Consider the following 25372-nt stretch of genomic DNA (forward strand, 5'->3'; position numbering starts at 1 on the left):
GAGCAGAATGACAAAGTTCATCACTCAGTCAATCAGACTTACTGTATCTAACTGAAAAAAAACGTACGATTCTAGGTAGGCTTTGATCAGAAAATGACATGACCATGCCATTCTACATTTGTATACCCTTTTGCTCACTCTAAACATACTGATCTCATGGATCAACTTCCTGCATCAACTCACAGCATTGAAGGTGACGAGGACGGTGAGGAGTTGCCAGCGTACGGCCTGGTCCACCACAGTGTGGCTGCGAAACCCCTTCAGGGAGGCGTTCTCCACCAGCATCTCTCCACCTCCACACTGTGGTCTCTGCTGCCCCACAGCCTGCGGATGGCTACAGAGGGGAAAGGCCAAATAAGATACACAGGTAGAAAAGGACATAAAGACAGCTAAGTCAGGCATAATGATAGTGATGATTGTGAGGATGACTATGATAACACTAATTGCAAGTACATTTTTGGTGAGGTAGTTTTCCTTAGGCAACCTGTTACCTGTCCATATTCCTCAGAGAGCTCCACCCAGGTGCTTACTTTTCTCACAGCCCTGTTGGTCGCCCCGGTCCAGCAGCAGGTATCGGGGTGACTCTGGGAGGAGTGGCAGGGTGGCAGGCTAGAGCAGGGAGGTCGCACCACTGAAGCCCAGCAACCACTGCCACCTGTCCTCTGTCCCCAATAACTCACTGCAAGGACAGAAGGCTATCACATGGCATCACATAGTGTTCGTTCACCACAGGTTAAACTGATAAGCATCCCTGAATGACACACCAGAACCAGACAGCTTACCTGATCCCCAGAAGCTGAGGTGGCTACAGACACAAACCACCATTCCTCACAGCCTTTAAAGGGCACATTACATCACCACATTGGGTGGAGACTGAGGCTAACACCTGCAGCACACACTGGAAAGGACAAACCATATCACAGACACGGTTTGGCAGCATAATTCCTCTAGTGAGATATTAAAAGACAGGTATAAAGATGACCTTGTTTTGTGGCCTACAGTAAATAATTATATCAATTCATAAGATGAAAATCAGCTGACATGCATTAACGCCGTAGAGGAAATGTCCAACCATGATCATCTCAAAGGACATGGCCGTTTTGCTCAATAGCATCATCACAGCACTGCCAATGACAAACAGGTTGTTCAATAACAAGCATCTCTTTTTGGAAAGTGTGGTGGACAAAATCATCATAATTAATGTTCTACATCAAATAGTAACCACACCTTCAAATAAACAGAGGCCTCTGGAGGCCCCAGATGCAGATGATGAAGGACCAGATAAGTTACTTCCCACTGCTCTTAGGAGATCCTATGCCGCTGCCGGCATGTGGTGTTCACCAGCTCCTTTATGAACTGCAGTAACACCAAGAGGGTGTCTGTGACGCTATGGAGGTTGGGTCAGTCAAACATTTATGGTTCTCAAACCATTTCTCATTTTCATTGGCATGTATCCAACTGAAATTGTTAGTTTGTTGAGAAAAAAAGTTATTCAGAGCTATTACACTCATTTCCAAAACAATAAGGTAACAATAACTGCCCTTGTTTTGCAAAGCCACATTTATCTGTCAATACTGACGTGGTCTACTCTTGACATTTTAATACTTTTGATGTGGATTTACAGTACTCACAGAAATGAGGTCAGGACAGATAATCAAAAGTATGTGGACACCTGCTTGTCGAACATCTCATTCCAAAATCATGGTCATTAATATGGAGTTGGTCCCCCCTCTGCTGCTATAACAGCCTCCACTCTTACGGGAAGGCTTTCCACTAGATGTTGGAACATTGCTGCCGGGACTTGCTTCCATTCAGCCACAAGAGCATTAGTGAGGTCGGGCACTGACGTTGGACGATTAGACCTTGCTCGAGGTCGGCTTCACAATTCATCCCAAAGGCGTTCGAAAGGGTTGAGATCAGGTGTTCTGTACAGGCCAGTGGATCTTCGACAAACCATTTGGACCTCGCTTTGTGCACAGGGGCATTGTCATGCTGAAACAGGAAAGGGCCTTGCCCAAAATATTGCCACAAAGTTGGAAGATTGTCATTGTATGCTATAGCGTTAAGGTTTTCCTTCACTGGAATAAAGGGGCCTAGCCCAAGCCATGAAAAACAGCCCCAGACCATTATTCCTCCTCCACCAAACTTTACATATGACACTGTCTAGGCATGTGACATGTATGTAGCTAGTCCCTAGTTCAACATAATGTCTTGAACGAGGGCAAATGTGACATCCAAAATAAAGATGCCTAACTGAAACTGGTGAAATGTTAACTTATACAGCTAAAACGAGTAACCAAAAGGATCAAACATCAAATCAAACACACAGTGTCCTTATAAAAATAAATGCACATCCTTGTAGGGAAGAATAAGATACAACTTATTATGTGCATCAAGTGGTATCTGGAAAGAGATTCTTACACATTGCACACAATTACATTTACATTACATTTAAGTCATTTAGCAGACGCTCTTATCCAGAGCGACTGACATTAATATAATAACTGATCCAAAAGATTTGTTTAACTATTATTTTTTTTAAATATATTTATTGCCTTTCTACCTATATAAAACATGGTTGTTATGGACAAAGTCACATTGATAATCACATTGATGATACAATTCAAATTAGTTAATACACACTTTGAATTTAAAAATAAGTTGCATGAATGAAACTACGTTCAAATACTAACCTCCACCCACCCCAAACAATTATTCTTCACTAGGTACATATACGTTTTGAGCCACAACCACTATTCTCAATATAATTATTTGTTGTATTTTCACCCCTCCCTAGGTCAATATGACAGATGTTGTAGCCGATCATGCTAGAGACAGAGGACAAATCAATATATTCAGATCAAGCTCAGTGACAACCCCCCTTTCTCCATCTCTGCTCCTTTCACAGCAGGACGTAGCGTGTGATGCCTCCCCCTCGCTGTTCTCGCAGACGCTGGCAGTGACGCAGCATGCTGAGGATGCTCTGGAAGCGCTTGTCCACCTTCATCTGAGTGAACTCTTTAATATCAGCCTCTACAATGAAAAACAGACCTGTAGGGAACACAAAGGAGTATTGTGATCGTTTGTTTCCATTAGTATGCAGGTTGTCATAACAATGCCATCTGGGTTAGAGAAGATAATGGCCCTTGTTTAGAGACAATTACTCAATGCAATGACCAACCTTGTTGTGTGTCAAAGGACAGCAAAACAGAGAGCCTTCTTTAGAACAGAGTAGTTTGAATGAGGTACCTTTTGTGTCCTTGTTCTCTTCCTCCTTAAATCGTTGATGAAGCTTGCGTGTGGCATTATTAAGGGTTTTTGCTGGCTGGTTCAAGATCTTGTACTTCCCTGTTACGGCTGTGTTAATGCTTTCCACAGCAGTGTTTAGCTGTTCATATGTCAAACGGCCTTTCATGTACCTAGAGAGAGAGAGAGTTACAGAGGAAAGAGATCTTACAATAACAAAACATTAAAAAAAACATTTAAATAAATAAAGCTGCATTGCAGTATGTGGATATAGTGCTGCTGAGGAAGACTCACTGAGGGATGGTATCAAACTCTGGGCTGGTGATGAATTCCATCTCTCTGATCTGGTTTTTGGAGGTTTTCCTGGTGTGAACCTGCTGGACTGCCTGCACATTCACAGGTCCACTCTGACCCGCAGACCCTTTTCCACTGGGATATCAAAGGAGGGGCAAAATAGAGGACAACACATTTACTTGGTTTGTACTCAGTAGCTTCTCCTCTGGGCTCCCAAGTGGTGCAGCGGTCTAAGGCACTGCATCTCAGTGCTAGAGGCGTCACTACAGATGCTGGTTCGATTCCAGGCTGTATCACAACCGGCTGTGATTGGGAGTCCCATAGGGCGGCGCACAACTGGCCCAGCGTCGTAACGGTTTGGCCGTCATTGTAAACAATATATTTTCTTAACGGACTTGCCTAGTTAAATAACATTTTAAAATGACATCCTCCAACACACACACACTCCTTACTGGACTGCTGGCTGTCCCTTCCTGGGCATGTGTGTGGGCATGTTGTCCCTAAGGTTCTTTCCATCCTGCACATCCTCCTCAAAGAATCCCTCTAGTTCCTGTGAAACAAAAAACTAATTTGACACTGACATACAGTACAAATAGCATACTTAAAGATATTGCAATCCAGACAAGCTAAAAGGACCCATCTAAAAATGTATTGTGAAGAATGCATGAAATACCTTTAAATGCTTCAGTAGGTCTTTTTGGCGGCCAACACATTTCTCAAACTGGTCAAGGAGTCCATCTATTGCAAGGATATCTTGTCCTATCTTCCCTAGAATGACCCGCTTGTCTTGATCTTTTGCTGAAAATAGGGAATAATTCATGATAAGTTTAAATTAAATATGCAAAACCATTGAGTTCCTGTTAGCTGAAACATTGTTTAAATACATGAAATAACAAGCTATATACACACACACACACACACACACACACACATACACATCTCAGTTCATCATACCAATTGTCCGCAGCTCCAAGACACGTCTTGTGGATGAAATCCTGTCATTCAAGTGCAGGGTTATATCCTCAAGCTCACAATGACTCATATTGCTGAAAAAGAAAATGGGAAAGGCCCAGCTGTTCAATAAAATGAAAAAAGGCACAGGCTGGAAGACTTCCTGCTGTTCAGTCAACGTTCATTTTGACATTTGAATCTTGAAGAATGCCTTAGCCTAAATGCCTCATGGGCTTATTAAATGTCTTCCAATATCATAACCCAAAATATAACGGTTCATTACCCCATTGTTTGTTTTTGTTGTCGCTTGATGTCTTATGTGGGGAGGACTAGCTAGAAAGTGGGAATACATAGTCAACCTCCTAGACTGTCAATCCTATCTAGCTCAATATATGAATTTTGAGAGTAGCTGGCTGCATTCAACCACATTGATCATCAATTACGAACACTTACTGACAATTACGGCTGCTTCGCGTGATGTATTGTTGTCTCTACCTTATTGCCCTGTGCCAAATAATGTTTGTACCATGTTTTGTGCTGCTACAATGCTATGTTGTTGTCTTATGTCTTTACGTATATAACATAGTGTTTGTTGTCTCTTGTCGTGATGCGTGTTTTGTCCTATAATTGTATTTTTTTTTTTTAACCCCTGCCACCGTCTCTGCAGGATGCCTTTTGGTAGACCGTCATTTTAAATAAGAATTTGTTCTTAACTGACTTTCCTAGTTAAATAAAGGTTAAATAATATTACATTTTTTAAAATGTAGTCACAAGGATGGCTAGCTAAGTTAGCTAACGTTAACTAGCTAGATAGTTAGCTAGCTTATCTGAATCCACACTGGCTCAACCGCCCAGTTAGTAAAAAACACGTTAAAAATCCAAGTAACAATGAGAGTAATTTACCTAAAGTTATCAACACGTAGTTGACTGAGTGTTTCCGAGATAGCTAATGTTCTGTTCTTCAACCTCCCTCACGCGGGCACGATTCGAATTTTACCGCTGTGTTCAGAATGATCACTGCTGCAACGCAGCTGCGCAGCCAACCAGACGGAATGACCTGCCAATCTTTAAAACAGTAACATTTCCTCAGCCTCATGGCAACATTTGTAGAACAGCATGCGACTGGCTATACATCTGCAAATGGTCTCCCTGCCCCATGGCAACATTTGGAGAATTGCAGTAATTGTTTTTCTAAAACAAAATGTTTTCGTAAAATGATTAATACGAAACTGCAGTACCCCACTGCAGCCATGGCTCTGAATACCCTGATAAATCAACAACCGTGAGGACCCCTCCAGACGAATAGATAAAGCCCCAGTGATGCCTTCGGAAGAAGGAAAAGACGGCGGAAGTGTATGTTGAGCTCGAATGAAGCAGACCATCGAGCTCCAGTGGCAAGAAAAAGTATGTGAACCCTTTGGAATTACCTGCATTTCTGCATAAATTAGTCATACAATTTCATCTGAACTTAATCTAAGTCACAACAATAGAGAAACAGTCTGCTTAAACTAATAAACAATTATACGTTTTCATGTCTTTATTGAACACACCGTGTAAACATTCAGTGTAGGGTTGAAAAAGTATGTGAACCCTTGGATTTAATAACTGGTTGACCCTCCTTTGGCAGCAATAAACTCAACCAACCATTTTCTGTAGTTGCGGATCAGATCTGCACAACGGTCAGGAGGATCTCTATACTTTGCTCCGTTCATCTTTCCCTTGATCCTGACGAGTCTCCCAGTCCCCGTCGCTGAAAAACATCCCCACAGCATGATTCTGCCACCCCCATGCTTCACCATAGGGATGGTGACAGGATTCCTCCAGACGTGAAGCTTGGAATTCAGGCCAAAGTGTTCAATCTTGGTTTCATCAGACCACAGAATCTTGTTTCACATGGTCTGTGAGTCTTTAGGTACCTTTTGGCAAACTCCAAGCGGGCTGTCATGTGCCTTTTACTGAGAAGTGGTTTCCTTCTGTCCACTCTACCATAAAGGCCTGATTGGTGGAGTGCTGCAGAGATGGTGTCTTTCTGGAAAGTTCTCCCATCTCCACAGAGGAACTCTAGAGCTCTGTCAGTGGTTCTTGGTCACCTCCCTGAAGAAGGCCCTTCTCCCCCGATTGCTCAGTTTGGCCGGGCAGCCAGCTCTAGGAAGAGTATTGGTGGTTCCAAACTTCTTCCATTTAAGAATTATAGAGGGCACTGTGTTCTTGGGGACTTTCCATGCTACAGACATGTATTGGTACCCTTCCCCAGTCCTGTGTCTTGACACAATCCTGTCTCGAGGCTCTACGGGCAATTCCTTCGACCTCATGGCTTGGTTTTTACACTGACATAGAAACATCAAGAATGATCAATGGAAACAGGATGCACCTGAGCTCAATTTCGAGGCTCATAGCAAAGGGTCTGAATACTTATGTAAATAAGGTATATTTTTTCAATTAAATTAATTTGGTAAAATAAAAAATAAAAAACTGTTTTCCCTTTTTTTATGGGGTATTGTGTGTAGACTGCTGAGGATTTGTTTTTATTTCATCAATATTATAAGGCTGTAACATAAAATTAGAAAAGTCAAGGGGTCTGAATACTTTCCCAAGGCACTGTTGTGGGAAACCTGTTTTGAGGTGTTAAATGGTGAAGTATGCGCTGAGAAAAGTGGAGTCTATCAGAGTGACCAGGAGTGGTCTTATTTTGATTCATTGTATTTCTTAAAAACAGTGGAAGATTGCAGTGAGCCTCAAAATAATCCTTACATCCAAAGAAGTTTTGTGTTTTGAACTTCGGAGTAGAGCTCCTGTCAAAGGACTCATCTCAGGGGTGACGACAGATATTCAGGTTGAATACCCGAAGAACATTCCTGGTGTGGTTGGTGCCCGTCGTCTGACCCGCTGGGTCAATGGAGAAAAATAATTAAGTCTGTCAGTCTGGTTGTTTTTTGATGAAGAGCAAATACCTACGCATGTGAAGCTTGTTTATGTAAGATACGCCGTAAGAGCTTTCGTTCCCAAACCACTGTAGTGTAAGAATTGTAAAGGATTTGTCCATGTTTTAATTGTGTGCAGACGGACAGAGTATATTGAAGAACAGTGTGTAGAAGGACGACGGTGTTTGTGGTGGGGATCATGATCCCGAGTTCCTGAGTGCCGTGTAAGCGTGAAGGAAATTGAGGTGGCAAAAGTTTGAGCGGTCAATCGAATCGCCTATGCGATGGCAGTTAAAAGAATTGAGAAAACAAGTGATGCCAGTGAAGATATGGTAGTGGATGCACCACAGCCTGTGGTAAATGTTTGCTGCCAGTCAAAAGACACCGTGTGTTAAAAAGGTGGATTTTGAGGAATTCATTGCCATAGTTATAAACTGTACGGCACAATACTCAACGAAGTCTAAGAAACTTTGTGGCTGCGGCAGAAAAGTTTTGGGACTTAAGTATTTTATCTGAAGACTTGCTGGCACTGGAAGACCCATCCTCCCAGGTTTCCCTTAAGCCTGTATAGGGATCAGATCTGTTTTATTTTTTCACAGATTAGTTGTTTAGTTCATTTAATTTTTGGTCGTTTTTTTGTGGTATTTTGTTACATTTTTGGGAAACCTGTTTCCGTCCCGCACAGTATGTGGTGGTGGGATGCACAATAAATTGTGTGAAGGCCAATCAATATACCATAGAAAAATATGATGCCTTCAGAAGGGAGGCCATGTACTCTGGTATCGAGTCCTCATCTCCTGACAAATAAAATGCATCTAGTTTTAGCCCGTAAAATCTATAATCAACTGTCAGAGACCATGTTCATTGGCAGGCAATATGAAAATGAACGCTGTTGTGTTGGTATGAGCATGCAAAGTACAGTATATTGTGGTTCATGTGAGTTAGGAGTGGGCAGTGAGCTCACCGTCCTGGGACTGAGGCAGTAATTTATTTGATTTTTATTTTTATTTCACCTTTATTTAACCAGGTAGGCTAGTTGAGAACATGTTCTCATTTGCAACTGCGACCTGGCCAAGATAAAGCATAGCAGTGTGAACAGACAACACAGAGTTACACATGGAGTAAACAATTAACAAGTCAATAACACAGTAGAAAAAAGGGGAGTCTATATACAATGTGTGCAAAAGGCATGAGGAGGTAGGCGAATAATTAAAATATTGCAGATTAACACTGGAGTGATAAATGATCAGATGATCATGTACAGGTAGAGATATTGGTGTGCAAAAGAGCAGAAAAGTAAATAAATAAAAACTGTGGGGATGAGGTAGGTGAAAATGGGTGGGCTATTTACCAATAGATTATGTACAGCTGCAGCGATCGGTAAGCTGCTCAGATAGCTGATGTTTGAAGTTGGTGAGGGAGATAAAAGTCTCCAACTTCAGCGATTTTTGCAATTCGTTCCAGTCACAGGCAGCAGAGTACTGGAACGAAAGGGCGGCCGAATGAGGTGTTGGCTTTAGGGATGATCAGTGAGATACACCTGCTGGAGCGTGTGCTACGGATGGGTGTTGCCATCGTGACCAGTGAACTGAGATAAGGCGGAGCTTTACCTAGCATGGCCTTGTAGATGACCTGGAGCCAGTGGGTCTGGCGACGAATATGTAGCGAGGGCCAGCCGACTAGAGCATACAAGTCGCAGTGGTGGGTAGTATAAGGTGCTTTAGTGACAAAACGGATGGCACTGTGATAAACTGCATCCAGTTTGCTGAGTAGAGTGTTGGAAGTGATTTTGTAGATGACATCGCCGAAGTCGAGGATCGGTAGGATAGTCAGTTTTACTAGGGTAAGCTTGGCAGCGTGAGTGAAGGAGGCTTTGTTGCGGAATAGAAAGCCGACTCTTGATTTGATTTTCGATTGGAGATGTTTGATATGGGTCTGGAAGGAGAGTTTGCAGTCTAGCCAGACACCTAGGTACTTATAGGTGTCCACATATTCAAGGTCGGAACCATCCAGTGTGGTGATGCTAGTCGGGCATGCGGGTGCAGGCAGCGATCGGTTGAAAAGCATGCATTTGGTTTTACTAGCGTTTAAGAGCAGTTGGAGGCCACGGAAGGAGTGTTGTATGGCATTGAAGCTCGTTTGGAGGTTAGATAGCACAGTGTCCAATGAAGGGCCGAAAGTATATAGAATGGTGTCGTCTGCGTAGAGGTGGATCAGGGAATTGCCCGCAGCAAGACCAACATCATTGATATATACAGAGAAAAGAGTCGGACCGAGAATTGAACCCTGTGGCACCCCCATAGAGACTGCCAGAGGACCGGACAGCATGCCCTCCGATTTGACACACTGAACTCTGTCTGCAAAGTAATTGGTGAACCAGGCAAGGCATGTCCTCTATAGAGTCCTTAACGCTCGATGACGTTCAATGTCCTGCAACATAAAGGTGACATAATTTTACAATTGGGCATATAAACTCACATCTAGTGTATGAGCAACACAAGCTCAACGGAAGCACACAAAAAAAGCACATAGCCTGGGTATGGCGGGTAACGTTAGCAAAATGCTTGTGTGTAAACAGTTTCCCCCTCCTCACTGACCTTGTGACAGCAGTCCTCTCCCTGCCTATCATTATAGGGGTTGCATTCGATGTCGTGCAACATGACCATATAGGCTGAGGTCAGGTTGATGCCCAGGCCTCCAGCCTTCGTACACATTAAGAACTCAAAGATGTCAGCTCTGTCTTGCACTAGCCAATTAAAATTATTCTACAAGAGGATGGGAGGGACTTGGGAGCTAAAGAATCGGTTTGCTACTCCCCCATTGACATAAAGAGATGGGGGTGGAGATAAAGAGATTTCAAAACACTTCAGTCTGCATTACCAACATTAATCTTGGCCAAACAGTTAATCTCACCTACAAAACTCAAACCACCAAAACAATTTATACATGTCTCAAAATAAGCTCGTTCGACCATAACACTGGCAACAATTTTCACTCAGAAAGCATACATTGTCACTCATAACACACTGACCTAAAAAACACTAACAGGGAGAATTACATAAATTAACTTTTCTCTTTTAAGTTTGAATGATTTTTCACATAAATCAGTATTTCATTACAGAATAAGAATAACACATTTTCATTTGATTGACTATAGTATATGTAACAAGAATGAATCAGAAATGCAGCAATTTGCTTCAATATACGTTTTTTTCTCTATATCTTTGCATATAGTAATTTACTTGTGAAAAATAAAAAGTTGAAACAAAAAACAAATTTCTGAAATTCCAGGGCTGCAATAATAATTACAAAAAAACATATATCACTGCCTGGTACAGCAACTGCTCCGCCCACAACCACAAGGCTCTCCAGAGGGTAGTAAGGTCTGCACAACGCATCACCGGGGGCAAACTACCAGCCCTCCAGGACACCTACACCACCCGATGTCACAGGAAGGCCATAAAGATCATCAAGGACAACAACCACCGAGCCACTGCATGTTCACCCTGCTATCATCCAGAAGGTGAGGTCAGTACAGGTGCATCAAAGCAGGGACCAAGAGACTGAAAAACAGCTTCTATCTCAAGGCCATCAGACTGTTAAACAGCCACCACTAACATTGAGTGGCTGCTGCCAACATACCGACTCAACTCCAGCCACTTTAATAATGAAAATTGATGTAAAAAATGTATCACTAGCCACTTTAAACAATGACACTTAATATAATGCTTACATACCCTACATTACCCATCTCATATGTATATACTGTACTCTATATCATCTACTGCATCTTTATGTAATACATGTATCACTAGCCACTTAAAACTATGCCACTTTGTTTACATACCCTACATTGGCTAGTGATACATGTATTACATAAAGATGCAGTAGATGATATAGAGTACAGTATATACATATGAGATGGGTAATGTAGGGTATGTAAGCATTATATTAAGTGTCATTGTTTAAAGTGGCTAGTACATAAAGATGTACCATCACTCATTCATATATCTTTATGTACATATTCTTTATCCCTTTACACTTGTGTGTATAAGGCAGTAGTTGTGGAATTGTTAGGTTAGATTACTCGTTGGTTATTACTGCATTGTCGGAACTAAGAGCACAAGCATTTCGCTACACTTGCATTAACATCTGCTAACCATGTGTATGTGACAAATAAAATTTGATTTGATTTTGTATTGTATAATCACTCATACTGTACAGTACTGTGAAGGCTCTAGTTCTCCCTCTCTCCTGCATTTGGCCACAAGTTCTCATCAACATCACATCTTATGTCTTCTCTGGCGATGCATCTTGGAAAGTATCTTCTGGAATGTCTAATCCAACCCTGGCAGTCTTCAGGAGATGTGTCTCCACACCCTGGCAGTCTTCAGGAGAAGTGTCTCCACACCCTGGCAGTCTTCAGGAGAAGTGTCTCCACACCCTGGCAGTCTTCAGGAGAAGTGTCTCCACACCCTGGCGGTCTTCAGGAGAAGTGTCTCCACACCCTGGCAGTCTTCAGGAGAAGTGTCTCCACACCCTGGCAGTCTTCAGGAGAAGTGTCTCCACACCCTGGCGGTCTTCAGGAGAAGTGTCTCCACACCCTGGCAGTCTTCAGGAGAAGTGTCTCCACACCCTGGCAGTCTTCAGGAGAAGTGTCTCCTCACCCCTGCATTCATGGCATCCAGTAAGGACATCTGGTCATGTGGATGGTGGTCATAAACCTTCCTCCTCCACGCTGAGAAAAACTCCTCTATGGGGTTTAGGAAGGGGGAGTATGGAGACAGGAATAGTACTGACATCCTGGGATGTGCATCAAACCAGTCTGTGACTGCAGCAGAGTGGTGGAATATCACATTATCCCACACAACAACGAAGGTAAGAGAGTTTCTTGCCCCTCTCTCCTCCACTGGCACAAGTAGATTATGCAGGTCATCCAGAAAATAAATGAGCCTCTCTGTATTGTAGGAGCCAATGAGTGGTATGTGACACAGCAAACCATCATTGGACAGTGCTGCACACATTGTGATGTTAGCTCCTCTCTGGCCTGGGACCTCCACGGTCAGCACAACGATGTGCAGTTTGCCTGACTTCCATCTCCATTACTCTGTAAAATACAGTAAATCCACAGTTTTACAGTACTTTACATTATGCATAGCTGTGTATGTACCCTGTTTTGGTTATTGAACAGACAACTTCCCTGGACATATTGATACCGGAGTTCTTTCACACGTTCACTGTTTCACCCTTATTTTATGTTTCTCTAGGACTCTGGCAATTGTCGTTGTGCTGACTGTATTCACATTCCCAAAAGTGATATTGTCTGCCAGCACTCTGTCCCAAATTTCTAGCAGTTTTGTGGTCAACAATGGCAATTTCCTGTGCATCTGATAATATTCTGCCTCTCCCTCCGGTGGGAGGCAACCCTTGGATCCTACTGAAAAACACAAAACAATCAATATATTTCAAAATGTCAGTACAGGTAAAAATGTGAACATACTGTAATATGTAGTTCAATTATCATTGAAGGATGCACATCTCACCTGTTGTTTTTACGGAAAATTCATACTATTGATAAAACTGTTAAATGCTGCAGATTTGGTTGTACTTTAAACCAGCCTCTCTCAGAGAAGAGAGGCTGGTTTACAACATGGTCAATAATTGTGGCTCTTATCTCGCCAGAGACCACCGCTCTTGGTCTTCCTCTCCTTTGTCCTCCATGCATTCTCCCTCTCCCTGTCACTCTTCTTTCCCCACCAACCTGTCTTCCTTGATTCATGTTTCCGAACTAAATCCTTCCGAAGCCATCTTCTTTTGTCTGTTTGGTAACGAGACTAAAAACAGGATACGTGAGTATGCTTTCAGCTGAAATTGCCATCAGCTGTGTTTAGAATGATTAAATATTCTGCTAAGAATTTCTATATGTTTCAATCTGGTTACTGCAGAAATATACGACATTTGCCATCATTCTGTTTTGAATGTGTTTTTAACAGTTTTGGAAACAGCATTTGAAAACATGTGCTACAAATATATAGTTTTGCAGGTGGTGGAGTATGAATGAGAAAAGAGTTAATGGATTTCGGAGAATGTGGTCATTGAATGCATTTTGTGTGAAAGCAATGAAAAATGATTCACAGATTGGTCCACATACACTTCTGTTTCACTGACTGTGTGAAGAGTTTTGACAATGTGACTTCAGTTTTGACCAATACATGTTAGCAAATTTGAAAAACTAGGGACACAGTACAACGCCCTGATTCATCAAACAATTCCTACCTGTCAGACATGGGTGTTGACCCATCCAATCGAATGTAGCGATGCTTCACGTGCTTCAGGAACATCTCCTAGAATGTCCAGCATCATGGTGAACTGGCTGAAAAGCACCACTCTATCCCCCTGACAGAGGATCACAGTCACTGTGATTAATGACTACTGGACTGGAGGGATCAGAGAGAAATGTGGTTGACTGCATGTTAGAAGAGGAAAAGCCAAGGAAAGATTGATTGTGATTGAGAGCAGGGAAGAGATGGAGTGTCTGACAAAGGTAGAGGAACGGGGAATAAAAGAGTGACTGGTTTTATGGGGGTGGGAGAAACCCCCAGGGAGGGCGATGGAGAAGGCTATAGCTGGTTCATTACAGGTGAGGCATACTAGCGCATAATAAAGAAGCTGTCTCCATTTGTTCAACTTCCACTCCACTTTCACACCTTGTTTTTGAGAGAGGTCAGAAGCTGTGTGAGCAGGCTGAGTTTTCCTGAGTCCAGGAGCATGTCTGTGTTCAGCTGATAGTCTTGTACGGATGGGTACTGCAGACAGAGCCGGTGCAGCTCAAAGTCTGTCATGACGTCCATATCCTCCTTGGTCAGCACTGGGTCTGCGTCACGGTGGGTCGGGTCAAGAGTCAAAGCAATTACAGACTGAACAAAACACACTGTAATACCCTTAGCTTACAGAAGCCCCATCAACAGTAGTTGCTGTAGTGGTAGCAGTAGACGAAACAGCAGTAACTTTCATATTAGTGGTAGTGGAGGTAGAACTGCCAATAGCAGTTACAAACTCATTCAATAACTGTAATTCTCTTAAAACAGGTAAGTGTTCAGGCTTGACCTTGAGCATGAGTCACTCATAGCAGTCAGTTTAGTAGTGGTATAATGCTACCGGTGCAGCAGTGGATGATTGACCATCTTTTTCAACTGTTTTTATTTATTTCACCTTTATTTAACCAGGTAGGCCAGTTGAGAACAAGTTCTCATTTACAACTGCGACCTGGCCAAGATAAAGCAAAGCAGTGTGACACAAACAACACAGAGTTACACATGGAATAAACAAACATACAGTCAATAATTCAATAGAAAAAGTCTATATACAGTGTGTGCAAATGAGGTAGGATAAGGGAGGTAAGGCAATGAATAGGCCATAGTGGCAAAATAATTACAATATAGCAATTAAACACTGGAGTGATACATGTGCAGAAGATGAGTATCATCCCATTGGTCAGTTCTCTCTCTGAAGACACATGGACACATGCTATGGTCTGAAATCAGTTAATCTGTGCATCTTAAAATTAAACTTGTTTGGCTTTTTAGTATTCCCTTAAGTATATTATCACTTTTCAAATGACCAAGATAACTTTCTCTCATTATTCCTCTCCCTAACATACTCTCTCCATTGGTGGATCCCTACAGCTTCTGCATCAAGGTGTTGTAGAGCTGCTGCTTCTTGTCACTCGTGACCCAGAATGTTTGTCATACACTAGACAACTTCTAAAATCTTAAATTACGTCAGCATTTCCCCCCCTATGACAACGGAGAAAAGCATGGCAGGATCAACTGGGGAATCATTGTGCATTGTGAGCACCCACGTCCTGGGGCTCAGGATGGACGGAATGAAACATTTGGGACAAGGAAATCAGGAAATGTGAGCATGTCCAAGTTGTTAAGATTTTAGAAGTTGAGGCTATCTCCATTTTAAAATAGTACATTTCCTTCTTCTTCATTGGCTGATTGCTCCCAACTCATAGGAATCCCCACCCAGTTGACTATTTTAAGATAGTGGAAGCCCTCAATGCCAAAACATATTATATCTCTCTCTCATCAGTGCATTCGTAACAACCTAACCATTATGAAACTTCTATTCAATCAAATAAGCCTCATGGAGCAAATTAGCAATTCAATGTTTTGTTGACCAGTTTCGACACTCTCTCATTGACCCCCATACAAAAATTCCTCACTTTGTGGGTTTATTTTCGTGGACAGATTTTGGGCAGAGTAAAACCTATCACTTCACCTCTTCCTCTCTGCTGTTTCAACCAAGATGACCAATGAAAGCCCTCCCTCTCCCGGTGCCTCTAGCAATGAACTGATGTTGATGGCCAAGAGGTGGCAGTAGAGCAGCGAAGCTTATGTTCTTCAGCTCATGCTCGGCGTTCTGAGCTTTCGGGACAGGCTGCGGTCATTTGGAGATAGTCAGAGCGTAGCTGGCAGCAGACACACGGCAGCTCAAGGAGCCACACAAGGTTCCCACAAGTAGTCTGTGAGGCATGGCAACCACTTGACTACCATGAATAATGAATGAGTCACAGGTTCAGCTTACAAAGACCTTTTCAGGTTCAGTCAAACGCTGAATATATTATCATTATTGGAGTGTTAGCAGAAACCTGGCTGGGGTGACTTACACGGCTGATGGTTTTACAAGATCTCCACTAATTCCCCTGGATATTTCAAGAGGCACTTAGGCTAAGTGTCTCGCTCAGAAGACACCCAGCAGTTAGCTAACACAGTGATGTGAACCTGTAGTCTAATAGACTCGAGTGTACTTCTGTGTATAGTCATTCTTACATAACCGTCATTCTTCAATTTTGGACTTACGGGAAATTATTATGTTGTAGTCGACCCATTTGTTGAGAATATCATATCGAAAGAACCTGCCATCCTCCACAGACCATATACACACACACACACACACAATATAAATAGGACAATCTAAACTGAATCTATATTTGGGAATCCTTTCACTTCTGGTGACTTAAACCAACAGGTTGAAATCTGTATAATCAAATCAATGTTAATCCTTAACCATGATGGCGACATGATGTGTCCCACCACTCAGAATGAACAAATGAGTCACTCACCATAGTACACCAGAGAAGCAAGACCGAACTAACAGCTGATTGAAGACGGGACAGCCGGGCATTTGTGCAGTTGACTCTGTTTCCATGGTAACGTGGATTCTTTACAATTGTTGTTCCTTGCTTTAACAAGGAAACAGGAACGAGATGGCCTGGATGGTCTTCCCCCAAACCCTGCCAACAGAAGACAGGAGGTGGTTCATTACAAACACTGATTTACAGAGACTGGATTAGCACAACAAAAAGAGAGCCCCGCTTCCCAATCACATTAACACAGGATTTCATCTGTTGTCATGCCATGTGTGCCGAGTCTCAGAGGAGCTGAAATAAACTGTTGGAGACTGGTCAGGAATAACAACTCGCCATTTCATCAGCAAGGATTCTACTCAGGTTGTTCTGGTATAGCAGAGTCAGACAATTTTGACCAATTAGCTGATAAGGCTTCAACTGGAACCAGGAGAGGTCAAAGTAACAGAAGGATGTGTGTGTGTGTGCGTTCAAAACTGCCTATGTACATCAAATCAAATCTAATTTTATTGGTCACATACACGTGTTTAGCAGATGTTATTGCGGGTGTAGCGAAATGCTTGTGTTTCTAGCTCGAACAGTGGAGTAATATCTAACAATTTCACAACATATACCCAATACACACAAATCTAAGTAAAGGAATGGAAGTAAGAATAGTTATTTCCGGCTGTATGTAATAACACAAAAATGTTCTGGACTAACAATGTAAGGAATAATACATTAAAAAAACAAAATACTGCATAGTTTACCAAGAACTAAAAGCAAGGCAGCCCTCTCTGTCGGTGCCATTATCAATTATTTACATGTATTAGATTGTGTTTGTCTATGAAAATCATTCTACATAAATATCTGAATGTGTATGTCAATGAGATGAGTATAAAACCAGCAGCTAAACCCACTTGCTGTTGAAGATCTCAGGCTGTTTCTGGAAGCCCTTGTCCCTCTCCACCGCTTGAGTCACGTCCTGCATCATCTTGTTGGTGATGTTCTCACACTTGGTCAAGAGGCTGCGCGCCACGTCCTGTTCCCTCAGGACCACACAATAGCCCTGCACCAGGTCAGTGGAGAGGCCGTTCCCTCCGTCGAGAACAGCCACCTGAGGGTACACACACACTTTAGACCAATTAGCTAGTAAGGCTTCAACTGTAACTTGGAGAGGTCATAGTAACATAGGGAATTCAGTAATGAATCACGATGAAAAGAAAACTGTGTGTGGGTTCATACAGGTTTTTTGTGCCACTCACCAGATTCTCCCACCTGTTAAATAGGCGAAGCTCGACAATCTTCTGGGCCTTCTTCACAGAGCAGCCAGAGATGAGACAGCTCAACCGGCGATGCCTCCTGGAAAAACCAGAGGATCTGGCCCTTCACATTAGACCCTGTTCCAACCTCCTGATCTGAGCCCGAGGCATCCAAGTTCCATCTCCATGCCCTCAGCAGACACATCAAAGTCATCACTGGCCTCGTCCTCAGAGCTGGTGCCTGGATCTGGAATCACCTTCCTCCTTTTGTCTGCTCCTTCGGGCAGCCTATTGAAGGTCTTAATTATGCTCCCATTGGTAGGCTTGTGAGGTAGTGATGGGGGATGACCAGGGAGTTTGGCTGCTTGGGCTGCCTGGCATGCTGAGGTTTAGGGGGGAAAACTAGCTGATGATGATGCCTGGGTGTCCTCTTGACTGGACCTCTCTAAGGAAGGAAAAATAATCCGTCTACAGGACCTGGGAGGGAATTTGGGCTACCTATTGCCTCAAATACTTTTTTTCTCAAATAAATCAAATTGATGCTATTCTTTTAACACATGAAACTATAGGGCTACAAGACATCGAATGATTTAACTAGTTACCTAAATAATAATGTACAACAATAATGTACATGTTTTTGTTTTGTATAAACAGGCACACATAACAGACATATACACATGCACCATGAAACACAAAACTCTCACCCTCCTCTGAAAACTTGCACAGTGCTTATAGGATTTCCTCAAAATGTCTACCATGCTCCAGAAGTGGTTCTCTAAGCTCTTGTGTGCATGCAAGATAAGACAAATAGACACCGTTGTAAACCAAAAGCACACATTTTTTGTCAAAATAATTATTCATATGCAGCTCCCACATTTCAAACAATTTTGGTTCACATTTGCCAACATTTAGGATATTGATGAATGTGTTGTGGAACTGCAGTGACAGAGAACACAGGCACTGTAGAGAGGGATTCTACAGCCTTAGTCTGTAGAATAAGGAACTTAGTCTGCAGCTCTTCCAGCTGGGCTCTGGACCCTCGTCCTCAGAAACATCTGTTTGGTTGAACAAAAACACACTGGCGCGTGAATTCCGAAGGCAGACAGGCCAATTAGAGTGTGAGCTCCTCCCCACGCAAGCCTACCCCCTCTGTACTGGAGATGACAAATAACAAATGAACAAGCAAGATGGCAGTATATCATCTTGGTCAGGGAAATAAACCACTAACCTCAAGGTCAAAACTCCAGGTGGGGCACAGGGCTCTTGTGCACTTGAGCGCGGCACTTTAGCCAAATTACTTCAGTAAATCTCTAGCTCAACACAGATGACTCACACATCAGGTGTAAACTGAGTATGCACCCCCACCCTGGTTTGGGGGTGTCATGGAGGCTGAAGGAGGTATTGGACTGCAGTCATGTGGACTCTAGGACCGGGATGAGACCAGTATTGTAATATTTTTTCCAACGCACAAATGTGCCACTGGATTACAACATGATGTGTGTTTCCAGCATTAGGGCTGTTTTCCTAAAGAAGTTCAATCTGATTTGTGTTTTGTTACCTTGCCTCGATACCAACGAGTATTGCGATATTGGTATTGTCCTGGCCCTAGTGGACTCACCACTAAATCTTCCTGGAGGGCTGGTTTCTTGCTGGAGTTGGATGCCCCACTCTCCTGGGAGCTGTTACACACCTCTAGTCTCCTCTTACGGGCTGGGTCTAAAACAGGACATTAAGAGGGGCATATTAACACACCATGAACATCACCACACTGTCTCTAGTTTGTGTTGCTGGGAATAGAAACCCCAGAGATGAATTGTACTTATCTCAAATTATGTTTCATGTTTACGTTTCACTAACTCATTGAATTCCATGTCACAGAACATGACACAGCAAACCCCATCCCATTCCATAGTATTGATCAAAGAAAACATGAGCTTTGGTAACATTTTCCTCAAAATCTTGAATAGTGTGTGTACAGTATGTGTGTAATGTGTTTGGCATAAGATCCCCCTAATCGCTTGTACATGCCTTGTGTTGAAGGTATGCTGCAGATAAGAGGACTGATTTCCTCAGCCCTGTGTAAACCTAGAGTGATGAGGTCTGATTTACAGTATTTAGATGAGTTTGGTGACTAACTTACCTCTCAACAACATCATGGATGACCCAGATATCTCCTCATCTGATTCAGAGTCTAGTACCACACTGTCCATGCCTCTCATTGAGCCAGGCCCTGGGGGACATTTGGGCTCTAAAGTCTCCAAGACAACAGTCTCTGCAAGTGAAAAATGTCAAAGAAAAAGACTCACAAGTGCCTACTGTGAGAGCATGTTTACTGTTTGGGCGATGCCTTATTTTGCTATATATTTGGTGTGGTCAGGGTTTATGTAAGGGTTACATTTTTTCAAACGTGTCTTGGTTTACATCCCAGTAAGTGTCAATACTGGGTCTGGTATCAGGCACTACAGGGACCACCCTTGCCAACCCCAACCCAAAAATATTACTTTCTTCGATAAGTGTTACGTCTATGTCAGGGTTTCCCAAATACGGTCCTGGAGCCTCCACTGGGTGCACGTTGAGTTGTTTTGCCCTAGTACTACACAACTGACTTAAATAAGGGTAGCCTAGTGGTTAGAACATTGGACTAGTAACCGAAATGTTCCAAGTTCAAATCCCCGAGCTGACAAGGTACAAAACCTGTCGTTCTGCCCCTGAACAGGCAGTTAACCCTGGTCCCAGGCCGTCATTGAAAATAAGAATTTGTTCATAACTGACTTGCCTAGTAAAATAAAGTTAAAAAAATATATAAAAATAAAAAAACTCATCATCAAGCTTTGATTATTTGAATCAGCTGTGTAGTGCTAGGGCAAATACACAAGCGTGTTGTTCGAGCTAAACAATATCTTGAAATCAAATAATCCAGCAAACATGACCGTTCGTTGTCAGTAAGAATCACAACCTAGCTAATGGATCTTTCACCAGACAGGATTTCAGACGTTATTGTTTTAGATTGATGCTGATTAACTAACGTTAGCTACCTAGCTTGCATTCCGTATATTGAGATAGAGAGTACCCTGCTAATGTCGACACTAACTACTGTACGTGCACGTGAATTAGTCTGCCTCTGACTGGTAAAATAGCTAGCTACATCCTTGCCATCAGGCGTCCTCTTTACTGTTTACATACACTTATGTAGAACGCTTAGTTCCATTAATTGCAGATAGCTCGCTACAACCTTGTTTCCGCTGAATTACAAAAACAGCACGTGGTCAGACAGACCAGCCAATCAGAGACAAGTGCGCATTGCGATCTCGTGCAAAAAAAAATCACAATTTAAAGGGATAACACTCGGTAGGTGACACATTAATTACATTTTATTGAGCACCTTGGACAGCTCCAATAATTTCAACGATTTGGAGTCACTGGCGCATAGGTGCTTTTTCTAAACTGGAGATGCCTTCTCTGACATAATTCAAAGGGGTTTGGAGTTTTATTAACCAAGTACTGTAAAATTATCCCTATAATAGTCTATTTTAACCACATAGCCTAAACAGGCTGCCAGGATTCAGATCATTCGGGATTCCGAAAATACAAGATACAGTTTGAGAGAACAATGATGTTGGATGCTTCAAAAATACACATTCACATTCTATAATAATGTGTGGTTGCAGCAGTACCCGATACGTGTGGATGATTGGGTTCAGGCTTTGCTTTATGGCTCCCCAGATGCTCAATTTCGAGCAGTTGCCTATATTTCCTCCAGGTGACATAACTCCTCCACCCCATTAATAGCACCGCTACCAGCGAACACATCAATCTGAGGGTTGAGACGGCTGCCCCCAGTCTGGCTGGAATGCAAGTCACATGGTCTGTGAATGTAACCAAGATTAACAGGCACAGACCATGTGAATGAAATTGCTATCTCCAACATCTTGAGTGGCTCAATCTGCACATCAGCTACGCATTGGCTACTATCGATTGATAAAATAATAATGAGTGGTTTTGAGCGATCCAAGGAAGAGTAACTACTGTAATTGTAAATCATCTGGACTAAGCAACTAGTCAACCTATTACTTTTTAGGCTATGTATTTGTATTGCTTTACATTACGTTAGTTGTTATTTAATGACAATGGATATAAGAGTGCATTTCCAATGTAATCCACGTTTTATTGACATATCCATTTATAAGAGCATACATAATGTCTAAGTCAAAACCACACAATATGAGTCGATTTTGCACTTTTGATTTTGTGTAAACGGTAGGCTATCCCACTGGTATTTTACAGTGAACATCGGAGTGAACATCATTGAGAGCTCCCATGTAGGCTCCCACGCCTAGGTTATGAGCATATGTAATATGCCCTCAATAATTTTTTCCCCTTATCTCGGTGTTCATACTTGAACAGTCTTACTTGTAAGACATTGTTTTTCTCTACTGACATGCTACTTTCCTTGAATGAATATTCGAAAAAATGTTGCAACCTTTTCAATGACGTCAAGACGGTTGTTTTGGTCCTGTCTATCCAATTGGAGCCATCACTTACATTCTACAGGAGCCGAAATGGGTCTAATCTTGCTCCGTAGCTGTCCTCCAGGACATACCACAACGCCCTTCGGCGGGTGTATGGTGGTACCCGACTGCTGCTTTAAACAGCAGCACTGACATGGAAACCCCTTTGCAGTTGCAGAACGATTTCCTTCAAGAGCAGCAGATCCAGCATCACTGTAAGTACCAGCACTACTGCGGACCAGAGGAACGGCTCACTAAGGAGCGCAACCAATACTGCACCTGCAATAACTGTACATGTGATGCAAGAAAAAGCCTAGTTTTTCGCGGGACGTCGCCGAACACTCAAGGAACTTTAAGGACGCCATCCGTAACGTATTCGAGGCAAGGTTCTCAGTTTAGCGTCTGTGAGTTCACGCCCTCCAGTCATGGTAGTTCATCCAGACATCATTACCATCAGCAGTGCCACAATCGGCAGCGGGGCAGCCCGAGCAGCAACCACAGAGACAGTAACTCGTATAACGAAATAGCCATGAGTAGCTGCAGATACAACGGCGGCGTAATGCGACCGCTGAGCAACTTGAGCTCGTCCCGCAGAAACCTACACGAGTTTGATTCCGAATCCCAGCCTTTACAACCAATCTCTACCGCAGATGCGTCGGACACCCTAGCCTCTAAACCGGAGAACAATTCCACCACCCTAATGCCTTATGCATCGGGAGACGGAGGGGGTGGATGTAACAACAGTGGCAGTAAATCGGGTAAAAAGAAGAACCAGAACATTGGGCAAAAGCTTGGACATAGAAGGGCCTTGTTTGAGAAAAGGAAGCGTCTCAGCGACTATGCTTTGATCTTTGGGATGTTTGGGATCGTAGTTATGGTTATAGAGACTGAACTCTCATGGGGAGCCTATGGAAAGGTGCGTAACTCAAACCCGGTAGGCTGCAGGTCCATCTTGGTCAGAAGGATTCATTGACTGGCATGTCGAGTTTACCAGGAAAAACCGCAAGTTACATTTTTTAGGGATTTAAACCAGTAGTAGCATAGTTGACTTGTTTTCTTTACACATAAAATATTTAGACTGTGAAGACTTAACCCATAAACCATCTGATCAGCCATAACTTGCATGGCTGGTCTCTCTCTTGCAGCCTGGTCTCATAGACTAGACACAAAAATTGGTATGATATGTTACGTTTGGTGTGTTTACATAAGTCAGACGGATACATAGGGTGATCGGTCAGGGTGAATGGGTGGGCATATAAAGCAGACCTCGAGAAAGCGAACCCCTAGCAACCGAAAGGTTGCAGCTAATTAGCAACTTTTCAACTACTTACTGCTTTTAGCTACTTTGCAACTATTTAGCTTGTTAGCTAACACTAACCTTAACCCTATTAGCTAACTCCTAAACTTAACACTTAACCATAGCCTAGCTAACGTTAGTCAACTTACTAACGTTAGCCACCAAGCCACCTAACTAGAATTTGTAACATATCATACGTTTTTCAAATTTGTAATATATTGTACATTTACAAGTTCGAAATATTGTCATATTGCAAATTTGTAACATATTGTGCATTTGGAAAATGTGTAACATAATGTACGTTTTGCAAATTCGTAACATATAATACAAATTGTAATTCTTAACATATCATATGAAATGAGTGACGGACATCCACAAATGAATACATACCATATGAAACGTAACATATCATACTAAATGGAGTGTCCCGGGTTTACATACCGAATAATACAAAATGCTTTGAGACCAGGTTACTCTTTGAGCCAGAAGTGGGTTTACAAACTCCATTGACATAGTGACACATGATCTCTCACGCATTAAAGGGATGTCCTCTGTTGGCCATAAAGGAAAACTCCACTCAAAAACTATCTTTTGGTATTTTTTTCATTAGTCCACTGTTGATACAGTCCCAAAATGTTTTGCATGTCAGCATTCAAGTTTTCAAGATATAGATCTTTCAAAATAAAGAAAGTGTTACAGTATGATGTGCTTTGCTAGGCTTTACTAATATACTGTAGCTTTGTACTATATTGAACTAGCGATGTGCAAATCCAATATATAGGCCTACCTTACAGGAGTTTCCTGAAATGTTAATGATTCAATATATAATAGCATATTTCTATTTGGTAAGATACTGTTTGTTGCATGAATGCATGTGTTGTTGTATTACTATTGTTATTTCTCTCTTTACAGGAGTCATTGTATTCATTAGCTCTAAAATGCCTGATAAGCCTTTCTACAATCATTCTTCTTGGTCTGATTATCATATACCACGCAAGGGAGATTCAGGTAACATGGTTATTCTTCATGTCATTGTCATTCACATCCCTTGAGCGGTTAGCTGTGGTTATAATAGTGTCATAATAGTATTATTACACATTTGCTATCCAAGTGTACCATGCTGTCAAAGTGCACAGTGAGAAAAAGTATGAACATCTATGCACTCACTACTGTCATTCCTTGCTCTGGATAAGGGCATCTGCTAAATGACTAAAACATTTCTTATCAGTATGAGTGTGAGTTTGCAGAATAATTGTATCCAAGACATCCAAACCAAATCAAATGTTATTGGTCATGTACACATATTTTGTAGATGTTATCGTATGTTCAGCTAAATGCTTATGTTTCTAGCTCCAACATTGATGCGATAAGTCGATTTAACTGACTTCACTGAGTTCAATTACTCTGAAATGAAATTGATTATTTCCAAATTAAGTACATTTCCTCCTTAGCGGGTGACATAATCTAATTATGTGGCATTGAAAACTTAAACGGACTTATAAATACCTTCATGAGATGAGTTGCTTTATCATAACCTAAATACTATTTCTCCATTGTTTGCTCCACAAACAATGGTATATCTCTCTACCTATTGCTCCAGGTTTTTCTTATCATTGGAGACTTTGTAAACAAATAGCTTCAAAAAATGAATTCCTATGTTGCTCTAATGGAACGTCATTCCTTGCCCACTCTGATGGTTTATGCTTATCTAATCTGGAGAGTCTAGCTTTAAGAAGTTGTTATTCCATTGTCTACTTCAG

At 42.1% G+C, this 25372-nt stretch overlaps 2 protein-coding genes and 1 long non-coding RNA gene across 7 annotated transcripts in view; 1 reads left to right on the forward strand and 2 right to left on the reverse strand.

Moving 5' to 3' along the window:
* Positions 1-2529: 2529 nt before the first annotated feature.
* Positions 2530-5745, reverse strand: ska1 (spindle and kinetochore associated complex subunit 1). Of its 3 annotated transcripts, XM_035776182.2 has the most exons (8): positions 5730-5745; positions 5395-5556; positions 4495-4586; positions 4214-4338; positions 3993-4090; positions 3541-3675; positions 3250-3419; positions 2530-3051 (listed from the first exon to the last, which is right to left on the reverse strand). In XM_035776182.2, exons 3-8 carry the CDS (start codon positions 4580-4582, stop codon positions 2903-2905), a joined length of 765 nt encoding a protein of 254 aa, XP_035632075.1. In that variant the 5' UTR covers positions 4583-4586; positions 5395-5556; positions 5730-5745; the 3' UTR covers positions 2530-2902. The 3 variants fall into 3 exon arrangements, with proteins under 3 accessions (XP_035632075.1, XP_052381697.1, XP_052381696.1); XM_052525737.1 differs by lacking the exon at positions 5730-5745 and having other exon boundaries at positions 5395-5727; XM_052525736.1 differs by lacking the exons at positions 5395-5556; positions 5730-5745 and adding an exon at positions 4775-4798.
* Positions 5746-11366: 5621 nt separating this feature from the next.
* LOC118387625 (uncharacterized) lies at positions 11367-21037 on the reverse strand. Of its 2 annotated transcripts, XR_008143243.1 has the most exons (5): positions 19948-21037; positions 19426-19523; positions 17811-18252; positions 17466-17662; positions 11367-16713 (listed from the first exon to the last, which is right to left on the reverse strand). It is a non-coding gene; the product is annotated as an uncharacterized LOC118387625 (long non-coding RNA). The 2 variants fall into 2 exon arrangements; XR_008143242.1 differs by having other exon boundaries at positions 17811-19523.
* A 1326-nt stretch (positions 21038-22363) lies between these two features.
* Positions 22364-25372, forward strand: part of kcnn2 (potassium calcium-activated channel subfamily N member 2) — a 30834-nt gene continuing 27825 nt past the window's right edge. For both annotated transcript variants that reach the window (XM_035776183.2, XM_035776184.1), the window contains exons 1-2: positions 22364-23231; positions 24525-24620. In XM_035776183.2, coding sequence (XP_035632076.1) covers positions 22470-23231; positions 24525-24620 — 858 coding nt within the window. In that variant the 5' untranslated portion in view covers positions 22364-22469. The remainder of the gene's footprint in view (positions 23232-24524; positions 24621-25372) is intronic.

Source organism: Oncorhynchus keta, chromosome 9, assembly GCF_023373465.1.
Source record: "Oncorhynchus keta strain PuntledgeMale-10-30-2019 chromosome 9, Oket_V2, whole genome shotgun sequence".
In the NCBI taxonomy this organism is placed as follows: Eukaryota; Metazoa; Chordata; class Actinopteri; order Salmoniformes; family Salmonidae; genus Oncorhynchus; species Oncorhynchus keta.